We start from the raw sequence: 23,227 nt of genomic DNA on the forward strand, positions 1-23,227 counted from the left end.
GCTGCGACGACTGCGCGTGCGCATGCGTCCCCTGTAGGTGCAAAGTGGGTCGGGGGGCGACAACCGGGAGAGAGCTTGGAGTCAGGCGATTTGGAGTCAGTTCCCGAAGGCAAGTCACTCGCCAGCTGCGTCGACTTGGGCAAGTGACTCAGGCTCCTTGGGCCTCAGTTTTCTCCCTCTGTAGCGCTGTCTACCTCACAGGTTTTTGTGAACATTTGCTGAGGTGACACGGGTGTAGCGCTCAGGGTGGGCCCCGCGGGCCGTCACTCCGCGTGCAGGGCGCCGCAGGGAGTCGGCCAGGGGCTCAGGCTGACCCCGCAGCGGACTGAAGGAGTCCTCGACGGCCTCAGGTCTGTAGCCCTCTGGGCCACCCTGTCCCTGTTTTACAGTTGCTTAGAACCGAGGGTGTTAGGTGGATTAAAATGGGTGTAAGAGACCTGAGATGGGCTCCATAACTGGACTTGAAATTTATCGGAGACAAGGAGGGAGTAAAAGAATCATTACTGGGAATTCCCTGGCGCGCGCTTCCACTGTAGGGGCACGGGTTCTATCCCTGGTCGGGGAACTAAGATCCTGCAAGCCGCGCGGCGTGGCCAAAAAAAAAAAAAAAGGATCATAACTGTAGCGACTGTCACTATAGAGTGCTTCCCGCGAACTGTGCTTTTAATCCTCACGCAGTATGGAGAGATTCCAATATTACAGGTGAGAAAACGGAGGTATCATAATGGGGTCAGGATTAGAACCCAGAGCCATGCTTCCAGCCTATGCGCTGAGTCCTTCAGAATCTCGGGAGCTCAGGTAGACTCCCACCTTGGAACGTTTCCACATTTACATTCCATTGAATGCATTTACATTCAGGGCAGAGCATTGAACCTGGGGACGTTACAAGAATGAGGTCTTGCATCTAGAGTCTTGATCTAAAAAGATTTTTCATGTTAAACATGAAACCTCTGGGGCTTCCCTGGTGGCGCAGTGGTTAAGAATCCGCCTGCCAATGCAGGGGACTAGGATTCTAGCCCTGGTCCGGGAAGATCCCACATGCCGCGGAGCAACTAAGCCCGTGCGCCTGCTTTCTAGAGCCCGCGAGCACATCTACTGAAGCCCGCGTGCACCTCAACGAAGAGTAGCCCCCGCTCTCCGCAACTAGAGAAAGCCCACACGCGCAGCAATGAAGACCCAATGCAGCCAAAAATAAATAAATAAAATAAATAAATTTGTTTAAAAAAAAAACCTCTGTGGATTGATGGATGGGTAGATACATGAGAAAGCAAATACAGTAGAACGTTAACTAGAAGGTGGGTTAACTAGTAGAACTAGTAGAATCTAGATGGTGGGTGTATTCAGTGTGTTCACTGTACCATTCTTTCAACCTTTCTATATATTTGAAAACTTTCATAATAAAATGTTGGGGGGAGTTATGAAACAAAGACAAACTCTGTTAGTGCTAGCAATAGCAAGAGAATAAAACCAAATATTTAATTTGTAAATTTATTTATTTATTTATTGGCTGCGTTGGGTCTTCGTTGCTGCTCGCCGGCTTTCTCTAGTTGTGGCGAGCGGGGGCTACTCTTCATTGCGGTGCGCTGGCTTCACATCGTGGTGACTTCTCTTGTTTCGGAGCGCGAGCTTCACTAGTTGTGGCACACAGGCTCAGTATTTGTGGCTCAGGTGCTCTAGAGCGCAGTCTCAGTAGTTGTGGTGCACGGGCTTAGTTGCTCCGCGGCATGTGGGATCTTCCCAGACCAGGGATCCAACCTGTGTCCCCTGCATTGGCAGGCGGATTCCTAAACACTGCGCCACCAGGGAAGTTCCCTGATTTCTATATTTTTATTTGTGCTTTTCTGTGTTTATGAAATTGTCTGTAATTAGCATGTACTACTTTCATAATTGGAATAAAAAAGTAAATTATTTCTAAAATAAAACAATCAGAACCATCTGTTGTATTCTGGATTATGTAAAACTTCTAGTTGCTCTTTCCTGGCCTTCAGAAAGCAAGCAGGAAAGAGCCCTGGCCAGAGTATGTAGGAGCTTATGTATCCTAAAGGCATCCTAAAGTCCAGATGCCTCCTCATTTGGGGGGGTGCTTAGGTGTACTAAAACCACCCTCTGAGTCCTACCACTCCTACGTGATTGTTGCCTGGAATGTGCTGGTGGAGACAGTTGGGTAGTCTCCTAGGGTGAGAGAGGTGGAGTCAGCTAAGTGACCTAACAGAACTCTAGGTGTAAATAGTAATGATACAACTCGTCTTGTGCAAAGTCTTGCAGCTTGTGATCACCAAAGAAGTTCATATGTAGCCTAGAAAATGTGCCCAGATCTGGGGATGTGACAAGTACAGCCTTTCTGGATTAGGAGGAAGGCAGCTAAATCGCTAAGAGGCATCATCCAGGGAACCCCAAAGGTGGATTTTGTTTCTGTGAGCCCAGGTACTAACCTTTGCAAGTTAGAACCCAAATGAAGCCCAAATTATGGCCTAATGCTAAAGAGGCCCATGGACTCCATTCTCTACCAAGGCCACAGATGCTAAGCAGGGACACCCTTTTGAGCTTTTGCTCATCTGGTTATTCAACATCATCAAGTACATGCTATAATTTAGGCCCTGGTTGCATGCAGTAATACCATTCTGTCCTCAAGGTGTATATTCAAGTTGTTATTCAAACAGTCAATTTAGAGCACAGTTGTGATAAGGGTAAACTGCTGTGAGGCCACCTAATGCAGTTTTAGAGATTATAAGGGAGGCTTCCAGGAGGAGATATTTAGGTTGAGCCCTGAGGGACCAGTAGGAGTTAACCGTAGGGAAGGAGAAGACTTTTTAGACAAAAAGGACAGCATGAGCAATTGCTCAGATCATGAGATTATGGCAGACCAGGGGCAACCCCCACCTCCCTACAGTATGGCTGGGGCAAAGAGTTCAAGTAGGAAAATGGAGGGCAAAGGAGCTGAGGCCGGGGCCTGCAAGGCCTAGTAGACCATATTATGGAGTTTGGACTCTACTGAGGGCAGTGAGTAGCCATTGAAGGGTTTTAAGGAGTTATGTTGGGATGAGACCTTCTCAGAAGGAAGTGGCAGCTGACGGGATGGGAGATAACAAGTAGGGGAGGAGACTGAGAGCTAATTTGAATGGAGGGTAACTGCAGGATAGTAGGGAAAGGAAAGAGAGTCAGGGAGAGAAGTGGCAGCAGCTGCCATTATAGGGAAACTTGGGGAAAGAGGAGAGATAATTAAAGGGTCAGTGTAGGAAGTATTGCTGTGTAATCGCAGTGTAAGCCCCCTCCTGTGACTTCATTAAAAAATCTGCATTATCCATTAATGATTTTAGAGTTGGATTCATATTGTTCCAGGAAGATATGACAGTGTGCTCAGATTAGCCCAAAGGTGAGTATAGGTAAGAACAGGGATAGCCCTGGGTGGCCTATTGACTAGTAGGTTACATGGGGAAGTAACATGGGATTGGGTGCAGGGAAACACCAATGGGGAGACCACTGCCGTCATCCAAGCCAGAGATGCCAGTGGTCTGATATAAGGTGATAGAGATAGATACTAAGGAGATGAGATATTCCAAAGACAAAAATCATAGGACTTGGAGATAGATTGGTCGTGGGAGCTGAGGAAGGAGGAGGAGTCCAGGTCGATTCCCAGGTTTCTGGCTTGGGGTACTGGCTAGGCAGTGGTATCGTTCTGAGACAGGGAATAAAGCAGAAGGAACTGATCTGCAAGAGGATGAACAACGATGAGTTCAGATACGTGTGGAGGAGGTAAGAAGGAAGGATAAGAAGTGTGATGGCTCTAGGCTCTATGTGCTCTCTCCGAGAACAGAATTCCAGGTGCATGACCAGGTGATGGTGGATGGGCATTGGAGTCCTCTGATACGTGGGATAGGCCTGCCCTTCCCACAGGGTGGGACTTTCACTTAAGCTGTATGGGAGCTCAATAAAGTTCATCATTCCTAATATGATGATAAGAATGGCACCAGTGGGATTGTCTTCAGATTGAAAAGAAGCCTTTGGCCTTGGCAGACTGTGAAGAGTTAATGCATTTCCCACAGCAAGCCATTTACTCCCTACTAGGGAGTAGGGCAGTGCCCAATAAAAAAAAATAATAAAGCAACACTGGGGATAAAACATTCTACGAACCTGCCCATCTGGTTTCCTCCCTTTCCCTATGACATCAGTCCCCTCTGGCATCCAAGCAAAATGTTTTCTTCTCTGCCAGCCTCAGTCATGAGCTTCTCCCAGACACTGGCCCTTGGGAGCAGTGGGCAGAAGAGGAAGTGATGGGGGAGTAAACCATCGGTGGGAAAATGAGTCATCTCAGAGAAACTGGTCCAGGCTGGCAGAGAGGGCTTGGGCTGGGTCTCTGTGGAATGTGTTTCTGGCCACTGTACCCTAGGAGCTTTCTGTCATTCTTTGCCACTTTATTTGTGCGATGGAGTAAAATGAAACATTCTGGAGAGCTACATAATTAAGAACTGAGCCGTGCAGGAGAGGAAGGGGACAAGCAGCAGCAGAACTAGGAGATCTGGAGAGAGTGTGGAAGGGGGTGCAGAGAGCTTTAGGGAAGCAAGTGCCATGTGTAGGTGGATGAGAAGAGAAGAAAGATGGGAAAGATAATTCAAGAAGAGTTGCAGTACATTGTGACTATTTGGTGTTTTCTTAAGAGACTGCAGAAAATCGGTAACATTTTCAATTATTTTGGGGTAATGAACTGATGTTTCTTTGAATGTGGCCAGACAAGTAGGAACACGAGGGCCTGGTTTCATATGAGGTACATCTAAAGCAGTAAGCATGCTGAAGCTGTAGCAGCCTCATTGCTTCATTTTTGCCAACTTGCTGTATTGTGAGATGGAGGCCTCAAATAGCTTGTCATGTCAGGGCTGCTTTTTCTCGGATCCGTGGGCTGCAGGGGTCAGTGAAGCACTGCCTCCCCTCCCAACCCCCCCACGAAAGTTGTAAAAGTTGAAAGTTGTGAAAGTTGTAAAGTTGGATGCAAAATATTGCACGTGAGCAAGATAGTCTTGATTCTGGAAGAATATTCACGCAGGGCTATCCAATAGAATTTGCATGATGATAGAAACATTCTCTATCTGAGTGCAATATGGTAACCCCATGTGGCTACATGTAGCTCTTAAGCACCTGAAACGTGGCTGCTACAGCTGAGAAACTGAACTTTTAATTGTATTTAACTGTAATTAATTTTGATTTTAATAGCCAAATGTGGCTAGTGGCTACCATACAGGACAGTGCAGTTTATCATTTTCAAGGGTTTGTAAACCTATACCCCCCAAACTCCCCCCCAGAAAAGTTAAGAACCACTAGGACCAATCCCTTTATAGCCCTGTTGTGTTGGCACATAGTAAGTGTTTAATAAACACCTGTTAATTTTTTAACTAGTACTTAAAGAAGAGTAGCTCTAGCTCCAGAAAAAGGGAGCTGAAGTACAAAATGACAAATGGGCTTCTCAATTTCACCAAGTTTTATTTTCTAAGCCCTAAGTTCCTTACCCTTGACCCAAAACTTTTCCCTAAACATTTTCCACTCTGTCACATACCTTGGAAACTTATTTTATGGTACAGTGAACCAGAAGCACAAGCAAAGGGTGGAAGGGGTGTGAAAAGATTAACAACAGTGCTGATAATGTTTTTTGATGCAGCAAGAGGATGCACTGATTTAATAGAATCCTAACGCTTTTGCACTCAATCTTGTACTAAGCAGATTTTTAATGAACTGCATCGATATAATTTGGTAACAGCACCTCAAAAGTAAACACATTCCTTAAAGGTAAAAACAAATATGGGAAGTACCTGCAGATTTTATAAGAGTGGAAAACAAAACAAAAACAAAAACAAACCCCCAACCTTCGAAGCTGTACCTCCCCCAGTGCTAACATGTGCACAGTAGCTAAATTTCCTTCTGTCTGGCTGAGGCTGGCTCTCCCCCTCAGCCAGCACATGTGCAGGGCTTCTGTGAATGTCACATTGACAAACGTTCCCTGGAGCTAGGCAGCTGCGGACCAGTTTCTTTTGTTATTCCCTCCTTCTCGTGGGCTGCCAGTTTTTCTTGTCATGGCACACTCCTTGACAGTGCCTGCAGGAGACTAGGGTTTTTTCCCTCGTGGAACACTCTGACCCCAGCTCTAAAAGCCCAGGCTTGTGTATGTGGCATCTGGGACTTTGGTGGTTTTCCCCACTCCTTGCCCACTTGACATTTGTTCATTCATTCCACTGGGTATTTACTGAGCCGCAGAATAGCCTGGCTCTGTGCTGGGCGCCAGGGACACAAGAGTTATCAAGACCCCCACTGTTCACAGACAAAGGGGCAATGGCAATGGGTGCTCCTGCAGCTCTTAACCCAGAGCTGAATGGGGTGTTCAGGGAAGACTTCTTGGAGGGAGTGGCTTCTGAGCTGAGACTTGACGTACCAGCTGGTGTTAACCAGGTACATGAGGAGAGAAGAAAAGCATTCCAGGCAGAAGGAAAAGCATGTGCAAAGAAAGCTGGGACGACTTCTGTCGCTTTGGGGAAGCTACCCAGCTCAGCACAGTTAGGTGGGGCTGAGGAGTGTTCTTTCTTTCTCACTCTACAGCTGCCAGTGACTTAGGGTGAGAAGCCCTAATGTAAATCAGAGCCTGGCTGGGTTAGATTATACATGTAAATCCTAAATATTTCAGCTGCTCATACAAATGTTTATTGTATATCCCTGACGAGGATGATTGTAAAGGGGATGAGATAGGCTGGAGGGAGGGGAGAGCCTGAGGGGAATATAGTCTCACAGTCTCCTAGGGGAGCTGTGCAAAGCAAAAGGGTGCTTGTTTGGAAGCCAGAAGGAAAGCAGAAGAGAACCAAGCAGAAATCCAGCGATCCCTCCTGGGCCTGAGGAAGAAGGGCCGCAGGGGGTGCTGTATTCAAAATGCTAGGATGTTTATTAATAACTATAATTCCCTAAGGAACTGGAAGCATCCTCGAGGTCCACCCAGAGGGGACTTGCTACATGGGAAACGTGCAGTTCTGAATACCATGCAGATGTGAAAAAGAGCAAGTCCCTATACGTAGTTATGAAAAGATGTGCGAGATATTTATGGAATGCCTACTGTTGGCACTGCGCTAGATGCTAGGGTGCCAGCGGTGGAGGGGACAGTGTCTGCCTCCCAGAGAGAACCCCGTCTGCATCCCTTTATCTTGGCCTTTGTGATTTGCCTTCACCAGTCTCTCCCTCATCTCCCATTACTCCCAGATTGCCAGCTTCTCCAGGATCTGCTGTGTCTGAAAGCCTGTACTGCGTCTTGCAGGGGCTAGTTCTTCTCCTTGGAACATTGATTTCTCCACCTCTGCCTCCCCAGTCTTTAGCCTGACCAAATCCTCCTTGGCCTTCAGGTCCCTGACTTAGTAAGTTAGTATTCAGTGATGCCAAGACCTGTGTGACCCCAGCCTAGAACTTTCCTCCCAGTTTGTACCTCGGAAAGGCCTAGGTGTCCCCTACTGCTCCTTTCATTCCCTCAGTATTTTTGCCAGTTGATTTGTCTAAGCACATTCTAGAATCTTTCTATCAAGTTCTATATGGCATCTTCTAGTTTTTTTCATTGGAATGGTGTTATATCTATAAATTTACATGGGGAAAATTTTTCCATTCTTGCTGTATTTGGCCCTCCCACCCGGAAGTTTGGTATCACTTTCTGTTTATTCACATCCTTTTTCTTCTTTTCTCCTATTTGTGGCTTATAATTTTTATATTTATTGAAATCTATATCTGTAGCACTGTGCTGATACCCAGGGACTACCTGCGGTGTCTTTTTTTGACACCACCTCTGACACCAAATGTGTCGTTTTTCCACACCAGTTCTCCAATTTTCCAATGCCAACTCTGTGTCCAACAATTCACAACTACCCAGAGTTAGTGCAGACCCCCACAGGTTAAGGGCTTAGTCCCATAAGACTTACCCTCAGTTCAGATGCCAGCTGAAAATGGGGTTACCAGTCTACCCACACTTCTTCCAGGCTGACTATAAATTTGGGGTTCCTATAGACTGTTTATCCCCCAAAATTCATATGTTGGAACCTAACCACCAATGTGATAGTATTAAGAGGTGAGGCTTTGGGGAGATAATTAGGTCATGAATAGGATTAGGGCCCTTACAGAAGAGGCCTCAGAGAGCTCCCTCACCCCCTCTACCATGTGAGGACACAGAGAGAAGATGGCCATCTATGAACCAGGAAGTGGGCCCTCACCTGAACCTGCCCATGCTGGCACCCTGATCTTGGACTTCCAGTCTCCAGAACTGTGAGAACTAAATGTCTGTTGTTTATAAGCCACCCAGTCTATATAATATTCTGTGACAGCATCCTGAACAGACCAAGACAGGAGTCATGAGCATGGAGGTGTTATTCAAAGCCTTGAAAATGGAAACTATGAGAAGTGGTCCAAAGACTGAGGCCTGGAACACTTCTTCCTTTAGAGGCCAGGGAGAAGAGGTGGAGCAAGTAGATGAAGCTGAGGAGGAGCAGCCAGTGAGCCAGGAGAAGAGGGAGAGTCCTGGGGATACTGGAAGCCAAGCGAAGAATGAGCTTCAGAGAGGAGGAGAGCAACTGTGACAAGTACATCAATGAAGGACGCTGAGAACTGGCCACTGGATTTAGCAGCATGGTGGTCACTGGTAACCTTGATAAGCTGCTTTGGTGGAATGGACTGGAGAGTGAATGGGAAGTGTCTTAGTCTGTTCAGGCTCCTACAACAAAATACCATGTGCATCTCATTCAGTGTCCACTTCCTCTACACACAAAACGTAAACTCCATGAGGACAGGAGCCAGGTCTGAGTTGCTCCCTTTCATGTCCCTAGTGCCTAGATGGGGGCCTTGTACCAAGTAGGTGCTCAATAAGTATCTCTTGAAATAATGAACAAGTGACTAAGACACAGGGCAGGAACTCTCAGTGTTTATCCTCTAATTGGCCAAAGCACTTAGGCAAGAAAAAATTAAATAAGTAATGGAGCTTTTCTTCGGCAGGTGCTGAGGGAGGTACATCTCTGTACCTAGCACCTAGCTCGGGGCCTGGCGCACAGTGAAAGCTCAGAGAATGTTGCTAGCTGAATAAGCATTACCTCTTATATCTGCACGTACTCCTCCCATTGGTGGTGATCTCATCAAGTCCCATGGCTTTAAGTGTCATCTATAATCTGATGACTCCCCAAATTATAGGTCTAACCTGGACCTCTTCCCAGAACTCATATATCCAACTGCATTTTTTTTTTCCAACTGCATATTTGACATCTCCACTTGGAATGTCTAATAGGCATCTCAAACTAACATAGCCAAAACAACTTTTTGTTTCTCTTTTGGCCAGCCTTCCCTATCTCAATCCATTCTTCCCATTGTTCAGGCCACAAGTCTTGGAGTCATGCTTAACTCCTCTCTTTCCCCCACACCCTGCATTCAATTAATCAGCCAATCTGTCAGTTCCACCTCCAGAATATATCCAGAATCCAACCACCTCTCATCCTACCGCTGCTGCTACCATCCTGGTCCAGGCCACCATCACCTCTCACCTGGACTGTTGCAGTAGCCTCCTCCTGGCCTCTCTGCTCCCACTGGCTTCCCCACACTCTATCCTCCACCCAATAGCCAGGTCATCAAGTCTTGGCTCAAATGGCACCTTCTCAGAGAGACCTGCCTGGAAACCTCTATTTAAGACAAGATCTCTCACTCTGTCCCCTTTGGTTCCCTTAGTCTATTTTTATCCATTGAACTTAGCAGGGTCAGACATATTTTTGCTTGTTTATTATCTTTATCCTCGTTTTAGAATATAAGTTCCATGAAGAAGGGATTTTGCCTGTTTTGTTCTCTTGTGGATCCCTAGTAGGGTTCTGGTCACCAATTATGATGGAGTTTCCCTCATACCAACAAGCAATTCTCTGGACACCAGCTGGGTGTCCTACAATTCAACTCAGTTCTGACACCATCTACCTGGAGATGACATCAGAGTCCACTGTCAAGGGTTCAGTCCTACAAGACTGCCCCTCCCCCCACTTAAGATGCCAGTTGCAAGCCCAGGTTGTACTTTTGACCAACTGGCTATAAGTCAGAGGTGCCCACGGCCCCCTCCTTGAGTTCAATTAATTTGCTAGAGCAGCTCACAGAACTCAGAGAAACATTTTACTTACTAAATCACTGTTTGTTTGTTTTAAACATCTTTATTGGAGTATAATTGCTTTAAATCACTGGTTTATTATGAAAGGCTGTAACTCAGGAACAGCCAGATGGGAGAGACACAAGGTATGGGGAAAGGGTGGGGGGGCTTCCGTGTCTTCTGCAGCACACCGCCCTTCCTGAACCTCCATGTGTTCACCAACCTGGAAGCTCTCTGAACCCTGTCCTTTTGGGTTTCTATGGAGGCTTTATTACATAGGCATGGTTGATTAAATCATTGGTCATTGGTAATTGAACTCACTCTCCAGCCCCTCTTCCCACCTCAGGGGCCAGGGGTGGGACTGAAAGTTCTAAGCCTTTAATCTCATGGTTGGCTCCACTGACAACCAGCCCCACCTTAGGTGCTTTCCAAAAGTCAGCTCATCAGCAGAAACCCAGTTGTAGTGGGAAGGGGCTTGTTATGAATAACAAAACACTCATTTCACCTTTATAGCTCTGAAGTGATTTCAGCAACTGAGGACAAGAGACCAAATGTTATAACAAAAGATGCTTCCATTGCTCTTGTTATATTTATATATAACAAGATATATATATATATATATATATATATATATATATATATATATATATATATATATATAAAATATGTTTATAATGTATATTTCTTAACTAAATCATCATGTCACAATCCCCAGCATCCAGAACAGTGACTGACACCTGGTTCTCTCTCAGCAATCATGAATGAAGGTCTGAATGAACTCTTGAGTTCTGGAGAGTCAGGTTTTCTTCCAGTCAGTGAATAAGAATGGAGATGCCAGAAATCAGATACCAACTGCTTGTTCCTTTGTCTGGGGCCCTAGAATAATTGAGATTTAACTTGGGGCCACTTTGCATATAATTAAAGAGTGACAGCAAGGTCACTTAGTGAGTCAGAGGGGGCTCCTAGAGCAGACTCAAGTCCTGCCTCATAGTCTATGCAGGAGGGAACTTGTTCTGTAATTGTTGGACATCCCATCCCTTTGTCTGTAAGTAAGCCCGCCTGCCTTGTGGTCCTTACACAGGGCTGTGAGTTTGGGATCTGTGGCATTCAGACTCAACCTAGATTATTTATTTATTTATTTTTTGGCCACACCGCTTGGCTTGTAGGATCTTAATCCCCCGACTAGGGATTGAACCCGCGTCCTCAGCAGTGAGAGCGCTGAGTCCTAACCACTGGACCGCCAGGGAGGTCCCATCCTAGATTATTTAGGGCACTGGTTCTCAACTAGGGGGCAATTTCACCCTCCAGCGGACATTTGATGCTGTCTGCAGACTTTTATTTATTTATTTATCTTTGGCCGTGGGCTCTAAGTTCCCCAACCAGTGATTGAACCCGGGCCCTCAGCAGTGAGAGTGCAGAGTCCTAACCACTGGACTGCTAGGGAATTCCCTGTCTGGAGACATTTTTGGTTAATAACTGGGTGTGCGGTGCAATTGGCATCCAGTGGTTAGAGGCTAGGGATGCTGTTAAACATCCTTCAATGCACAGAACAGTCCCCCAACAGAAAACTTTCTGGTCCAAAACGTTGGTTCTGAGGTTTAAGAATCCTGGTTTAGGGTACCATTAATGATAATTGGTAGCCAGCATCATTGACCTTTGCCATGTGCCAAGTCCTATACCACCTACTTTATATGCACCATCTCAATCTCCAAATTGTCCTTGAGAAACAAGGACTATTACAATCCCCATTTTACAGGTGAGGAAACTGAGGCTCAGAGAGGTAGAGTCACTTACCTAGGGTCAGACACCTTAGTAGGGGCAGGGTAAGGCCGCACACCCAGGTCCGCCTGGCTTCAAAGTCTGTACTTTTAGCCTCTACTCTGGGTTTTCTGCTTACTGATTGGGAGCTGAGGGGGGCCCACTAGGCCTCTCTGGACGTGCCTGAATTTATCTGCTGCCCCCCCGGACAGGGGGCTGAGCAATCAGGCTTCGGAGATATCTGTCCATTCAGGCGAAGCTTGGCTATGGGCCAGAGGGAAGCTTTTCCTTCCCTGAGTTGTCCCAGTCTGTCTGGCCTCACTCTCCCTGCACTGCAGTACAGTACTTGGCTCCACAGCTCAGTTCCCCTGCCAGCCCCGGGCTAGTGCCAGCCCTTCTCCATAGGAAGAAAGCTTCTAGATTCAGACCAAGGCCTTGCACACTCTCCCACTGAGCCTCTCCTTTCTGTACAGGAGTTCTTGAATCAACCCTGGGGACTGCAAGGTCACATTCCTCACACTTCCTTTCAGGTAAGGGAGGGCTGGAGCTGCTAGGTTGGTGACAGAACTCATGGTCCAAGAAAGCGCTTGAGGTCCCAGAAAATCTTGGAAAGTGATTGCTGGACAGGGCTGGGAACAGTGGAGTCCTGGGCCAGTGGCAGGGTGCAGGCTGTGGCTTTTTCTAGCTTGTTTTGGGACCTCCAGTCCCTGCAAGAAATCCCTCAGTGTGCTTGTGAACAAATCCAAAGGGCTTTCTGAGGGCCCTGGGAAAGTCTGATGGCTAAAGTACAAAGAATTTGTTCAGAGAAGATCAAGACAGTCAAGGACCAATCTGGGGTCAAATTTGAGAGGAAACAACTCTGAATTAGTTTGAAAAATCCATTCTTTCTTCAGTCCATCTATCCATCCATTCATCTATCCATCCATTCATCCATCCGTCCAACATATATTTAGGGAGCTCCCAGCAGGAGCCACGGATGCTGAGAGTCTCTGGGGACACACATCATCTCCCTTTGTCTGGGGAGGTGAGGCAGCTCAGAGGTTTCATCTACCACGTGGGACTGTACAGTCAGACAGAGCAGGGTTCAAATTCCAGCCTTGTCATTTCCTAGCAATGTGACTTTAGGCAAGGGACCTCACCTCTCCGCACCTCATTTTTCCTCATCTGTGTAATGGAGAGATCAACAGCTCTTAACATCCACCTTATAGAGTTGTGAGAAGTCAAGGAGATAATGTGTCCCAAATGCTTAGCACATAGTAAGTTCTCAGTACATAACAGCAGTAGCAGTAGCTACCATCTTTTGGACCTTGGCTAGGTCTTTTTTTTTTTTTTTTTTTTTTTTTTTTTTTTGGGCTGCACCGCGCGGCATGCAGGATCTTAGTTCCCCGACCAGGGATTGAACCCGTGCCCCCTGCAGTGGAAGCGCAGAGTCTTAACCACTGGACCACCAGGGAAGTCCCTGGCTAGGTCTTTAGATGCATTATTTAATATAAACCTTGCCACCACCCTACAATGAAGGTATTATCTCCATTTAAAAATCAGGAACCTATACCTCTGAGAGGCTAACTCGTAGGAGGGCACACAACTTAGGTTTTTCCCAAGTCTGTCTCATTCCAAAGCCTATGATCTCAGAAGCTTTGCCTCCCTCTAATGATGATTTCCAGTAATAAGAATAGAAAATGCATGTTTTCAGGCTCAGAAGGGTTCTCAAGAAAACTTAGCAGCTAGGAGTGGAATATAGTGAGTTGCCCAGACATGTGATGCTACAGAACCCAATTGATGGGCCAGTTCAGTGGGACCTGGTGAGGGAATCTTGCATTCATTCCAAGAGTATAGGTTATTCTAGAGCAATTGTTCCTTATCCTCCTTGGGTTCTGAATCCCTTTGTGCCTCTGATGAAAAGTATAGATCCTCTCCCTGAAAAAATGCCTGTGAGCACAACACACATCTTGTGCATACATAATTCCTGGGGACTTGTAAAACCTTCGCAATCCATCCACCGGACCCCCTTTAAGAACCCTCTGCTAGGGCAGCGTTTCCCAAGTGTGGGACACATATCACTGGCGGGGTCCCAGATCAGTTTAGCAATATGAGGACAAAACGTTTTATATTATAGTATTTGTTTATATTTTATGGTTACCTTCTATTTATGATGAATGAGACTAGTTTTCTGTTTATGGTAATAATATAAATTGGCCTTTTAAAAATACTTATTAAAAATAGGGAGTTTAATTAAAGAAAAATATTGAAGAAATAATAGTAGAGGTAGGGTGCGGGTATGGCAAAAATTATGAGGATGATTTAGGAAATGTCTCTGGGGTTTCTCCTTGGTGGAGTCATAGTGGGTTTACTCTAGCGTCATCTGAATTTCCAGAGGACCCTGGAAATGACCTATTCTTGGGCTCTCTACGTTGATGGCATGGTTCTGATCAACCAAAAATGCTGTTGAGTCTCCACTTTCTTACCTTCCCATGGAATTCCCCTAGTGCCTATGATGAGATGAACCCTCCCTGCTGCCAATCAAAACTACACCAGATACTGTCCTCATGCAGATCTAAGTGCAAGCATTTTGGTGCCATACCCATTCATTTATTCAGCAAACACCATGTGCCAAGTAGCAAGCATAGGCCATGCTCCATTCAGGCCCAGAAAGTGTGAAATCCCCAGCACCCAAGGGTAAAGCCAACTTGTCTGAGGTGATGGAAAGAGCACTAGATTTGGAGTCAAACAGACCAGGATCTTAGAAATCTGGTTCCATAACTAACACGCTGTGTAATCACAGGCAGGTCCTTTCCCGTCTGCTGTGGTTGCTTTTCTGACAACTTTTTTTTTTTTTTTTTTTTGCTGAGCCGCACAGCTTGCAGGATCTTAGTTCCCCAACTAGGGATTGAACCCACGCCCTCAGCAGTGAGAGCTCGGAATCCTGACCACTAGACCACCACGGAATTCCATGACATCACTTCTGATACTATGTTTGTTTGTTTGTTTTTCTAACACCAAATACTTATTTTTCCACATCAATTCTCCAACATCCACTGGGTGTCTAACAATTCAGTTCTGACGCTGACTCCCAGAGTTAGCACAGACCCACAGGCTAAAGGCACAGACCCACAAGACTGCCCCGACTTCAGGTGCCAGCTGCAAATGGGGTGCCCAGGTTACCCTCACTGTGCCCAGCTGACTACAAATTTGGGTTCCCACAACCACTTCCTCAGGCTTGATAATTCTCTAGAATGACTCACAGAACTTAGAAAAGTACTCTACTTACTATTACAGATTTATTATAAAGGATGCAACTCAGGAACAGCCAAATGGAGGAGATGCATAAGGCAAGGTATTGGGGGGTAGGGTGGTGCAGAGTTTCAGTGTCCTCTCAGGGTGCACCACCTGCACAGCACTTTATGGTTTTGGAGTTTTTATGGAGAATTTGTTACATGGGCATGGCCACTGGTGATTGAACTCAATCTCCAGCCCCCTCCCCTCCCAGGAGGTCAGGAGATGGGGAAGGTAGGGGAAGGGGACATGGGTAGGAAAAGGGGGCTGAAAGTTTCAACCCTCTAATCATATGGTTGTTTCCTCTGATGACCAGCTATCTAGATATATGAAACTATCTGTATATCTGAAGGCATCTTGCCTCCTTCCCCCCCAAAGAGTCACCTCGTTACCTAAACTCCAGCGTAGTTGATAGGGACTCATTATGATAACAAAAGATGCTCTTATAACTCAAATAATTTCAAGGGTTTAAGAGCTCTGTGCCTGGATCTTTGGACAAAGACCAAATACATATATATATATGTTTTATTATACTTCTTTGAGTCTGTCTTCTGGTTACAAAAAGAGAGTATTCAGCGGAATAAAAGGTTGCCAGCTGGAGGCCCATAGGCCATATCTAGACTGCACTGTGTTTTAAGAAATGAATTTGTGACCAACATTAAAATGATGACATTTCCCATAAAAATAATTCAGATTTCTGGTCTCTCTTGAAAATCAGATGATTTTAGCAACACTGGGTCAACAATCCCAAATGGCAACATCTGCCTGGCACCTTTTAAAGGGCTTTTCTAGGGACTTCCTTGGTGGTGCAGTGCTTAAGAATCCACCTGCCAATGCACGGGACATGGGTTCAAGCCCTGGTCCAGGAAGATCCCACATGCCACAGAGCAACTAAGCCCGTGCGCCACAACTACTGCGCCTGTGCTCTAGAGCCTGCTCGCCACAACTAGAGAAAGGCTGCGTGCAGCAACGAAGACCCAATGCAGCCCAAAATAAATAAATAAATAATTTTTTTTAAAAAGGGCTTTTCTATTTGCCACAGTCCCCTCCACTCCCTATTGTACCACCTACCTCACCTCACTCATTAATGTTACCTGCTGGGCTTCTGTACTTCTAAAGCCCTTTCAAACCCCCAAACCCATGATATTGGAAAGATTAGGTTACTGTTGACTAGAAACTCCTTGAGGATGGGGCTGTAACTGACTCTGGGTATATATTTCAAGCATCCAAATCCTGCACAGAACATTTCATTTACAACTAGGGGATATTTATTTCCTTCCTCACTGTGCGATAAGCAGATAGGAAATGAGAAATGATTCTGCAAAAATAAGTGGTAACAGAATGAAAAAGGCCGTTGGTTCCTAGAAATAATATCCCTAAAAGGTCTCTTGGGGTTAAACACAGGCCAGAAAAGCATGAGTTTCTTTTTTTTTTTTTTTTAATATTTATTATTTATTTGGCTGCGTCAGGTCTTAGTTGCCGCGTGCAGGATCTTTGTTGGGGCATGCGTGATCTTTAGTTGCGGCACACAGGATCTTTTAGTTGCGGCATGTGGGCTCTTGTTCCCCAACCAGGGATCGAACCCAGGCCCCCTGCATTGGGAACACGAAGTCTTTATTATTTTATTTAATTATTTTATTTATTTATTTATTTATTTATTTATTTATGGCTGTGTTAGGTCTTCGTTGCTGCACGCGGGCTTTCTCTAGTTGCTGCGAGCAGGGGCTGCTCTTTGTTGTGGTGCACGGGCTTCTCATTGCAGTGGCTTCTCTTGTCACGGAGCACGGGCTCTAGGCGTGCGGGCTTCAGTAGTTGTGGCACGTGGGCTCAGTACTTGTGGCTCATAGGCTCTAGAGCGCAGGCTCAGTAGTTGTGTTGCACGGGCTTAGTTGCTCTGTGGCATGTGGGATCTTCCTGGACCAGGGCTCGGACCTGTGTTCCCTGCATTGGCAGGCGATTCTTAACCACTGCGCCACCGGGGAAGCCTGGGAACACGAAGTCTTAACCTGTGGACCACTAGGGAAGTCCCAGCATGGGTTTTTGATAGTGCTCTTCCTTCACTTTTTAAAGATTTATTTTTGGCTGCGTTGGGTCTTCGTTGCTGCGTGCGGGCTTTCTCTAGTTGCGATGAGTGGGGGCTACCCTTCGCTGCGGTGTGCGGGCTTCTCATTGCGGTGGCTTCTTTTTGTTGCGGAGCATGGGCTCTAGGCTTGCAGGCTCAGTAGTTGTGGCGCAGGGGCTTAGTTGTTCCATGGCATGTGGGATCTTCCCAGACCAGGGATCGAACCCATGTCCCCTGCATTGGCAGATGGATTCTTAACCACTGTGCCACCAGGGAAGTCCCACTTTTTAAAAAAAAATTTTTATTTATTTATTTATTTATTTATGCTGTGCCGGGTCTTAGTTGCTGTGTGTGGGATCTTCGTTGTGGCATGTGGACTTCTTGGTTGCCGTCTGCATGCGGGACCTTGTTCCCCGATCAAGGTATCAAACCTAGGCCCCCTGCATTGGGAGCGTGGAGTCTTACCCACTGGACCACCAGGGAAGTCCCTCTTCCTTCACTTTTAAAGAAAATAATTAGGGTCAAGAGCTGGCTGAGATGAGCAGTAAACACAGAAGATGCTCGGGAAGGCAGGTGCTACAAATGGAGAAAAACTTACAGGCATTTATCGAGCAAAATCCTCTTATCTGTTAGAAAACCTTAACATCATCCCATTTCAAACTCCTTTTCTTCAAAGTTATTAATAAGAAAAAGGCACACTGTTTCCTCAGCTAAATGTAGTAAAGTAATATTGAAGTTAAGAGAATGGACTTTAGGGTCATCCAGACCTGGAATTTATTCCTTTATTAACAGCTTGACCTTGTGAAAGTCAATTTCCTAATCTGTAAAATGGGGATATAAGACCTGGAATTCTTAATTCAATGCATATCTAAGTCAGTGCATGCTATGTGGCAGACGCTGAATTCGATGATGAAGATGCAGCAGTGATGAAGACAGGCAGGGACAGATAGACAATAACTGAGCAAATAAATACATGAGATAATTCATGTGAATTTATTCTGAAGGAAAAAATGAGGCAAGTACAATGGAGGAAATAAAAACGTTACCTCAGTAGAGAGTAACTGAAGTGTGGTGGTAGGGGGTAAGTAGAGATGATTCTTTAGGGAAGGAGGCATCTGAGCTCAAATCTAAATGAGCAGAAGTTATGCCAGGAGGGAGATGGGAGGAAAGGGGTCCCAGGCACAGCTGTTGTGAGGAGCAACTGAGTAAATGCTAAGCACTTGGTGATAGGCAACCACTCAATACACAGCTGCTGTTCTTATGACCTCATCCCCTTTAACGACTCTCAGCTCCTTCTGTTCAAACAAGGAGAAGCTGGCCAAGCCATAGATCAGAGCGTTTAAAACTATATACATGAAAAGTAAAGGCCCCCAAGAGAGATTCAGGTTCTGGCATCATCATTAGATTCCATAGTTCTGAATCATACATCCAAGTCAGGTAGAAGCACTAACCCAGACTCACTCCTGTTGCCAATCCAACTTCTTCCCCAACAGCGACTCCGTGTAGAACTACTTTAACTCCTCCAACCCATAATCCCACCACTGGAAACCTGAAACTGGGAAAAGTCTCTTAATTTGATTTAATTGATATGCATATGTTGTACCCGAGTTTCTCATTATTCCCAGCTGGTTTCTCTTTGGCATTGTGTGCCTCTGATCAAATTGTAAGGGGCTCTGGATTAATGAGAGTGGGTGGTCAAGTAGAAACAGGCAGAAATGTAAACAGAAAGCTTCTGGTTACATGATTAAACTGATAACTTGTTTATGGAAGTTCAAAAACACATTTTAGGCATTTAAGGGTTGGTTGTTCAAAACCTTGCCATGACTCTTGGGACAGTTCCATAAATTGACAGCTATCGGTAAGATTCTTCCAGCCCTTACTATGTGCCACAAGTTGTGCTGAGAACTTCAAATGCATTAGTTTATTTAATACTCTCAACATGCCTATGACGTGGTTTCCTTTTATATTTAGTCCCTTTACTAAATTAGTTTTCTAATTAGATTTGTTTTCTAATCCCTCAGATTAGAAAACTGAGGTTCAAACAGCTAGTAAAATGACAGGGCTAGGATTTAAATATTTAAATCCAGATCTGATCCTGCTCCCCAACCCCACCCCAAGTCCTTGCTTTTTTAAACACTTAGTGGTTAGTCTCCCTAAACCAGAGGAAATACCTCTGAGGGATGCCATTCTATTCATTAGGGCACCTCCGCCCTAGAGGTAAATCCTCACCAAGAAACTCCCACACAGGAAAGACTGCCTCATCTGAGCAAGAAGCCCCACCCTGGACACACACCACCGGGATCAGCACTCCCAAATCCACCCGGAGGGCCCCCCACCCCCTTAAATGAGGTCTGCATTGCCCAGCAGGGAGACCCCACTCTCGGGGATAATCTCTTAATTCATAAGGAAACCCTCTCCCATTTCTGAGGACCTCCGACACCCTCACTCCCATATTTCAGAGGAGGTCCGGCTGCATAATTTGCATGGCCCAATGCAATATGAAAATGTGGCGTCCCTTGTTTAAAAAAAAAAAACGAATTTCAAAAATGAGACAGCAGAGCATTAAACCAAACCCTGCTGCTCCTCTTCTGCGACTGCACGGATCACTTGCCCACGAAGCCAGCCCTGCTTAAGAGATACCCTTCTAGTGAAGCGATTGGCTACCTCAGAAAGGGTAAATCCTTCCGACCTGGGATGGGAGGAAGGGACGTAGGATAACCAACTTCCAAAGACAATCCTTATTCGAGAACACACTCTGGGACAACCTCCGTAAATTTGGAATCACTTCTCTTGACCTGGGCGGAAGCTTCCTTCGCACCTCTCTAGCTGCTGGGCGGTCCTCGCGACCCCACCCCAGCACCACCTTCGGGGTGTTTGGCCTCATCTCGTGCGGCCCATTGCCGGGGCAACCGACGCCGAGAGCGGTGCATTGTGGTCTGCAACAAAATGCGGGAGAAAGATCCTGAGGGAACCATTGAGTCCATGGGCCAATGGGAGAGTTCTGGGGGCTGTGTCAAGCCAATAGGGACGTTCGGTGAGGGGCGGGGCCGGCGGGAGCAGGGCGGGGCTTAGGTACTAGGCGGCGGCGGGTGGCGTGGGGCTCCATAGATGCGCCACGGTTTTAGTCGGACCGCTTACTTCGACGGGTCTGAGCCTCGCCAGCCCCTCCCCCAGGAGACCGTTGCAGTCGGCCAGCCCCTGCTCTTTGGTGAGAGACTCGGGGGGGTTCCACTATCTGGCTTCGTCCCCTGCCGGACTTATCCCGCCGTTCGGTCCGCGCGGCCCGCGCTTCCTGAGAAGTGGGGTGGGGGGTCGTCCCGGGGTGGCGTGGGGCGGGCGGAGCGGCCCGGGGAAGCTGGCGCCCCGCAGGCGCAGCCCATACCCCAACTCCTCACCCTTTGCCCGGGCCTCGCCCCCCAGGTAACCATGTGTGACCGAAAGGCCGTGATCAAAAATGCCGATATGTCGGAGGAGATGCAACAAGACTCGGTGGAGTGTGCTACTCAGGCATTGGAGAAGTATAATATAGAGAAGGACATTGCGGCCCATATCAAGAAGGTGAGGACAGGGCGCGGGCGTGGGGTTTCGGGCGGTTTGCGCTCAGCTGGGGCGAGTCACAACTTAGTTCCTTCTCCTCGATCCTGCGTCCCCCGAGCAATGGCAGAGATACTTGGGGGGGCACGCAAAGTAGCGCGGGTGTAGAGGTTTCCAGAAAAGGACGCAAATGAATTTTGCGCTTCTCTTGAAGATCGGCCCCTCAGCGCTCGAAGTTTTTTTTTTTTTTTTTTTTTTTTTAATTACCCAGCTCCACGGGGAAAGCGCCACCTAGTAACGGTTTCTAGGATCAGGCAGCAGCGGTTCCCCCTTCTGCATGATTGCTGCGCCCAGGATCCATCTGGGTGCTCGAGAGGGGGGAGCTGCGTGGGTGTTTCCAGCAGGGCCGAAGGGAGATCTTGCCAGCCTTCAGTGGGGAGTCAGTCGGCAGTTGAGGGAAAGTGGGTGGTAGTGATGGCTGGGTACTAGGTTGGGGGATTGGTAAATGGCAGTCTGTAGAAAGCTGGCAGGCCTGCCAACTTCTCGAGCTATGTTTTCTAGAAGGGAAGGAAGCTGGCAGCCTAAGCCGTGGGAGGGTTCCAGTCGAGAATGAGAAGATGAAAGACTTAAGATGGAGCAGAAATAAATACCTTTTTGACAAAGGCAGCAGCAGTGCGTTGGTCTAGTTTGTAAGAATTTTATTCCCCTTAATCTAAAAGACGTTCTTGCTGTGTACAATACAATAGTAGCCAAATTTTGCTTAACTCACCAGAGACTTGTAGTAGTTTCATAGAGAAGGACTAGCTTTGGCCCCTGCCTAGAGCTACCCAGTGAAGCCTAGAGCCTCTGGGGGTGGGGAAAATAGGGAAAAGTTGTTACTGCAATTTGCTCTCCTTGAGGACCAGGTGGTAGATGAGCACTATCAGGATAGATGTGGGAAGAAGGGCTATTGACAGTAAAGATAAAATTTGCCCAGGTAGCTGTCAGGTTCTGCTTCCAGCATTCTTTTTATAGGGACAGTGGAGTGCCAAGTGTCTTGTCCGTTTAAATTTTGATCCACAGTGGTTTAGAAGCTCATTCAGGCTTTGTTCTTTTGGAAGTCTTTTGTTTTCAATAATACTGAAATGAGTTATAATGGGGGTATTTTGAGCTAAATATTTACTGTTTTCTTGGCTTTTGTAGGTGCATGTCGTACAGTAGGAGGATAGTTTGGCTCTGTTTAAAAACTAGAGGATAAACTAGAACTAATGTCACCTGCTGTTAATGAATAAGAATATTCTAGAAGTTATGAAGGTGTAATTGCCATGATAACAAAGCGCTCTGTCTCTGAGGCTGCCCTTTCTGACTTTTACCTCCCCAGCCCCCATTCCCAGCTTAGCTCAGATTGCAAGTATGTTTGCATTAATGCACCATGTAGGCGATTTGGAGCTGAGGAACATTCTTTCATTCTAAGAATTTGCAGATGCTGACGTTCCTTCTTTCTGCTCTGCTTATCTAGGAGGCAAACTCTGACCTCTGGTTTAGCACTAAAATTCTGTGTTCTTTTTCTCCTCCCCTTCCCCCAGGAGTTTGACAAGAAGTACAACCCCACCTGGCACTGCATCGTGGGGAGGAACTTCGGTAGTTATGTGACACATGAAACCAAACACTTCATCTACTTCTACCTGGGCCAAGTGGCCATTCTCCTGTTTAAATCTGGTTAAAAGCATGGACTGTGCCACACACGCAGTGATCCATCCAAAAACAAGGACTGCAGCCTATCCAAATACCAGAGACTGAAACCTTCAGCCTTGCCTAAGGGAACACCTCGATCTTTATTGTGTTGTTTTGTACAGGGCATTCTCTGTACTAGTTTGTTGTGGTTATAAAGCAATTAGCAAAACAGCTTACATTTGTATTTATTTTCTATTCCATACCTCTCTGCCCCATGTTTTTTCTCTTCAAAATCCATTCCTTTAAAGAAATAAATGTGTTGGAGAAGTGTGCGTTAATAACGATTTGTTCAAATAATCTAGGGTTAAAGATGGCCTATTGTTTGATCTTGGGTAGCTTGGTGGGGGTGATTCCTTGAAGTTTCTGTGGGATATAATAGACTAGCCTATTCAACGCTCTTGAGTTTCATTCTTGCCCATCCTGCTACTGTTATGCATGGAAGAATACTACTCAGAAGTGCATGTTGAGAAATGCATGGCAGAGAAACTACTGAATTAACTCTTACTCCTAATCTGATGCTTTTCTTAAGTGCTCATTTTGTTAAAAGATACTGCTATAGAGTGTTCTGGGCCTTAGGCCTCAAGTGGTGATGAATGTATAGTAGTTCCATGGTTGTAAAATGGAAAAAAGCTAATAAGAAAGTTGGGCTCTAGACTAATTTCCCCTCCCCTGCCTTGGCCAAAGTATACTCTAAAGATTAAAGGTGGTCTTAAAAGGGAAAACTTTTGAGGCAGCCCTCCATGTGATTCTAATAAAGTCTGCAGGAATTTAAA

The 23,227-nt window shown here is 46.2% G+C and overlaps 1 protein-coding gene across 3 annotated transcripts in view; it reads left to right on the plus strand.

The window, feature by feature from the left end:
- Nucleotides 1-23,227, plus strand: part of DYNLL1 (dynein light chain LC8-type 1) — a 39,239-nt gene extending 16,012 nt beyond the window's left edge. Inside the window, exons 1-3 of one of the 3 annotated variants that reach the window (XM_059894379.1) lie at nt 9-109; nt 20,628-20,765; nt 22,307-23,227. In XM_059894379.1, the coding sequence (XP_059750362.1) occupies nt 20,634-20,765; nt 22,307-22,444 (270 nt within the window). In that variant the 5' untranslated portion in view covers nt 9-109; nt 20,628-20,633 and the 3' untranslated portion in view covers nt 22,445-23,227. Of the gene's footprint in view, nt 1-8; nt 110-20,277; nt 20,416-20,627; nt 20,766-22,306 lie in introns of those variants that run through there. The other 2 variants (XM_059894378.1, XM_059894377.1) reach the window with 2 other exon arrangements.

This window comes from Balaenoptera ricei, chromosome 14 (assembly GCF_028023285.1).
Source record: "Balaenoptera ricei isolate mBalRic1 chromosome 14, mBalRic1.hap2, whole genome shotgun sequence".
Classification (NCBI taxonomy): domain Eukaryota; kingdom Metazoa; phylum Chordata; class Mammalia; order Artiodactyla; family Balaenopteridae; genus Balaenoptera; species Balaenoptera ricei.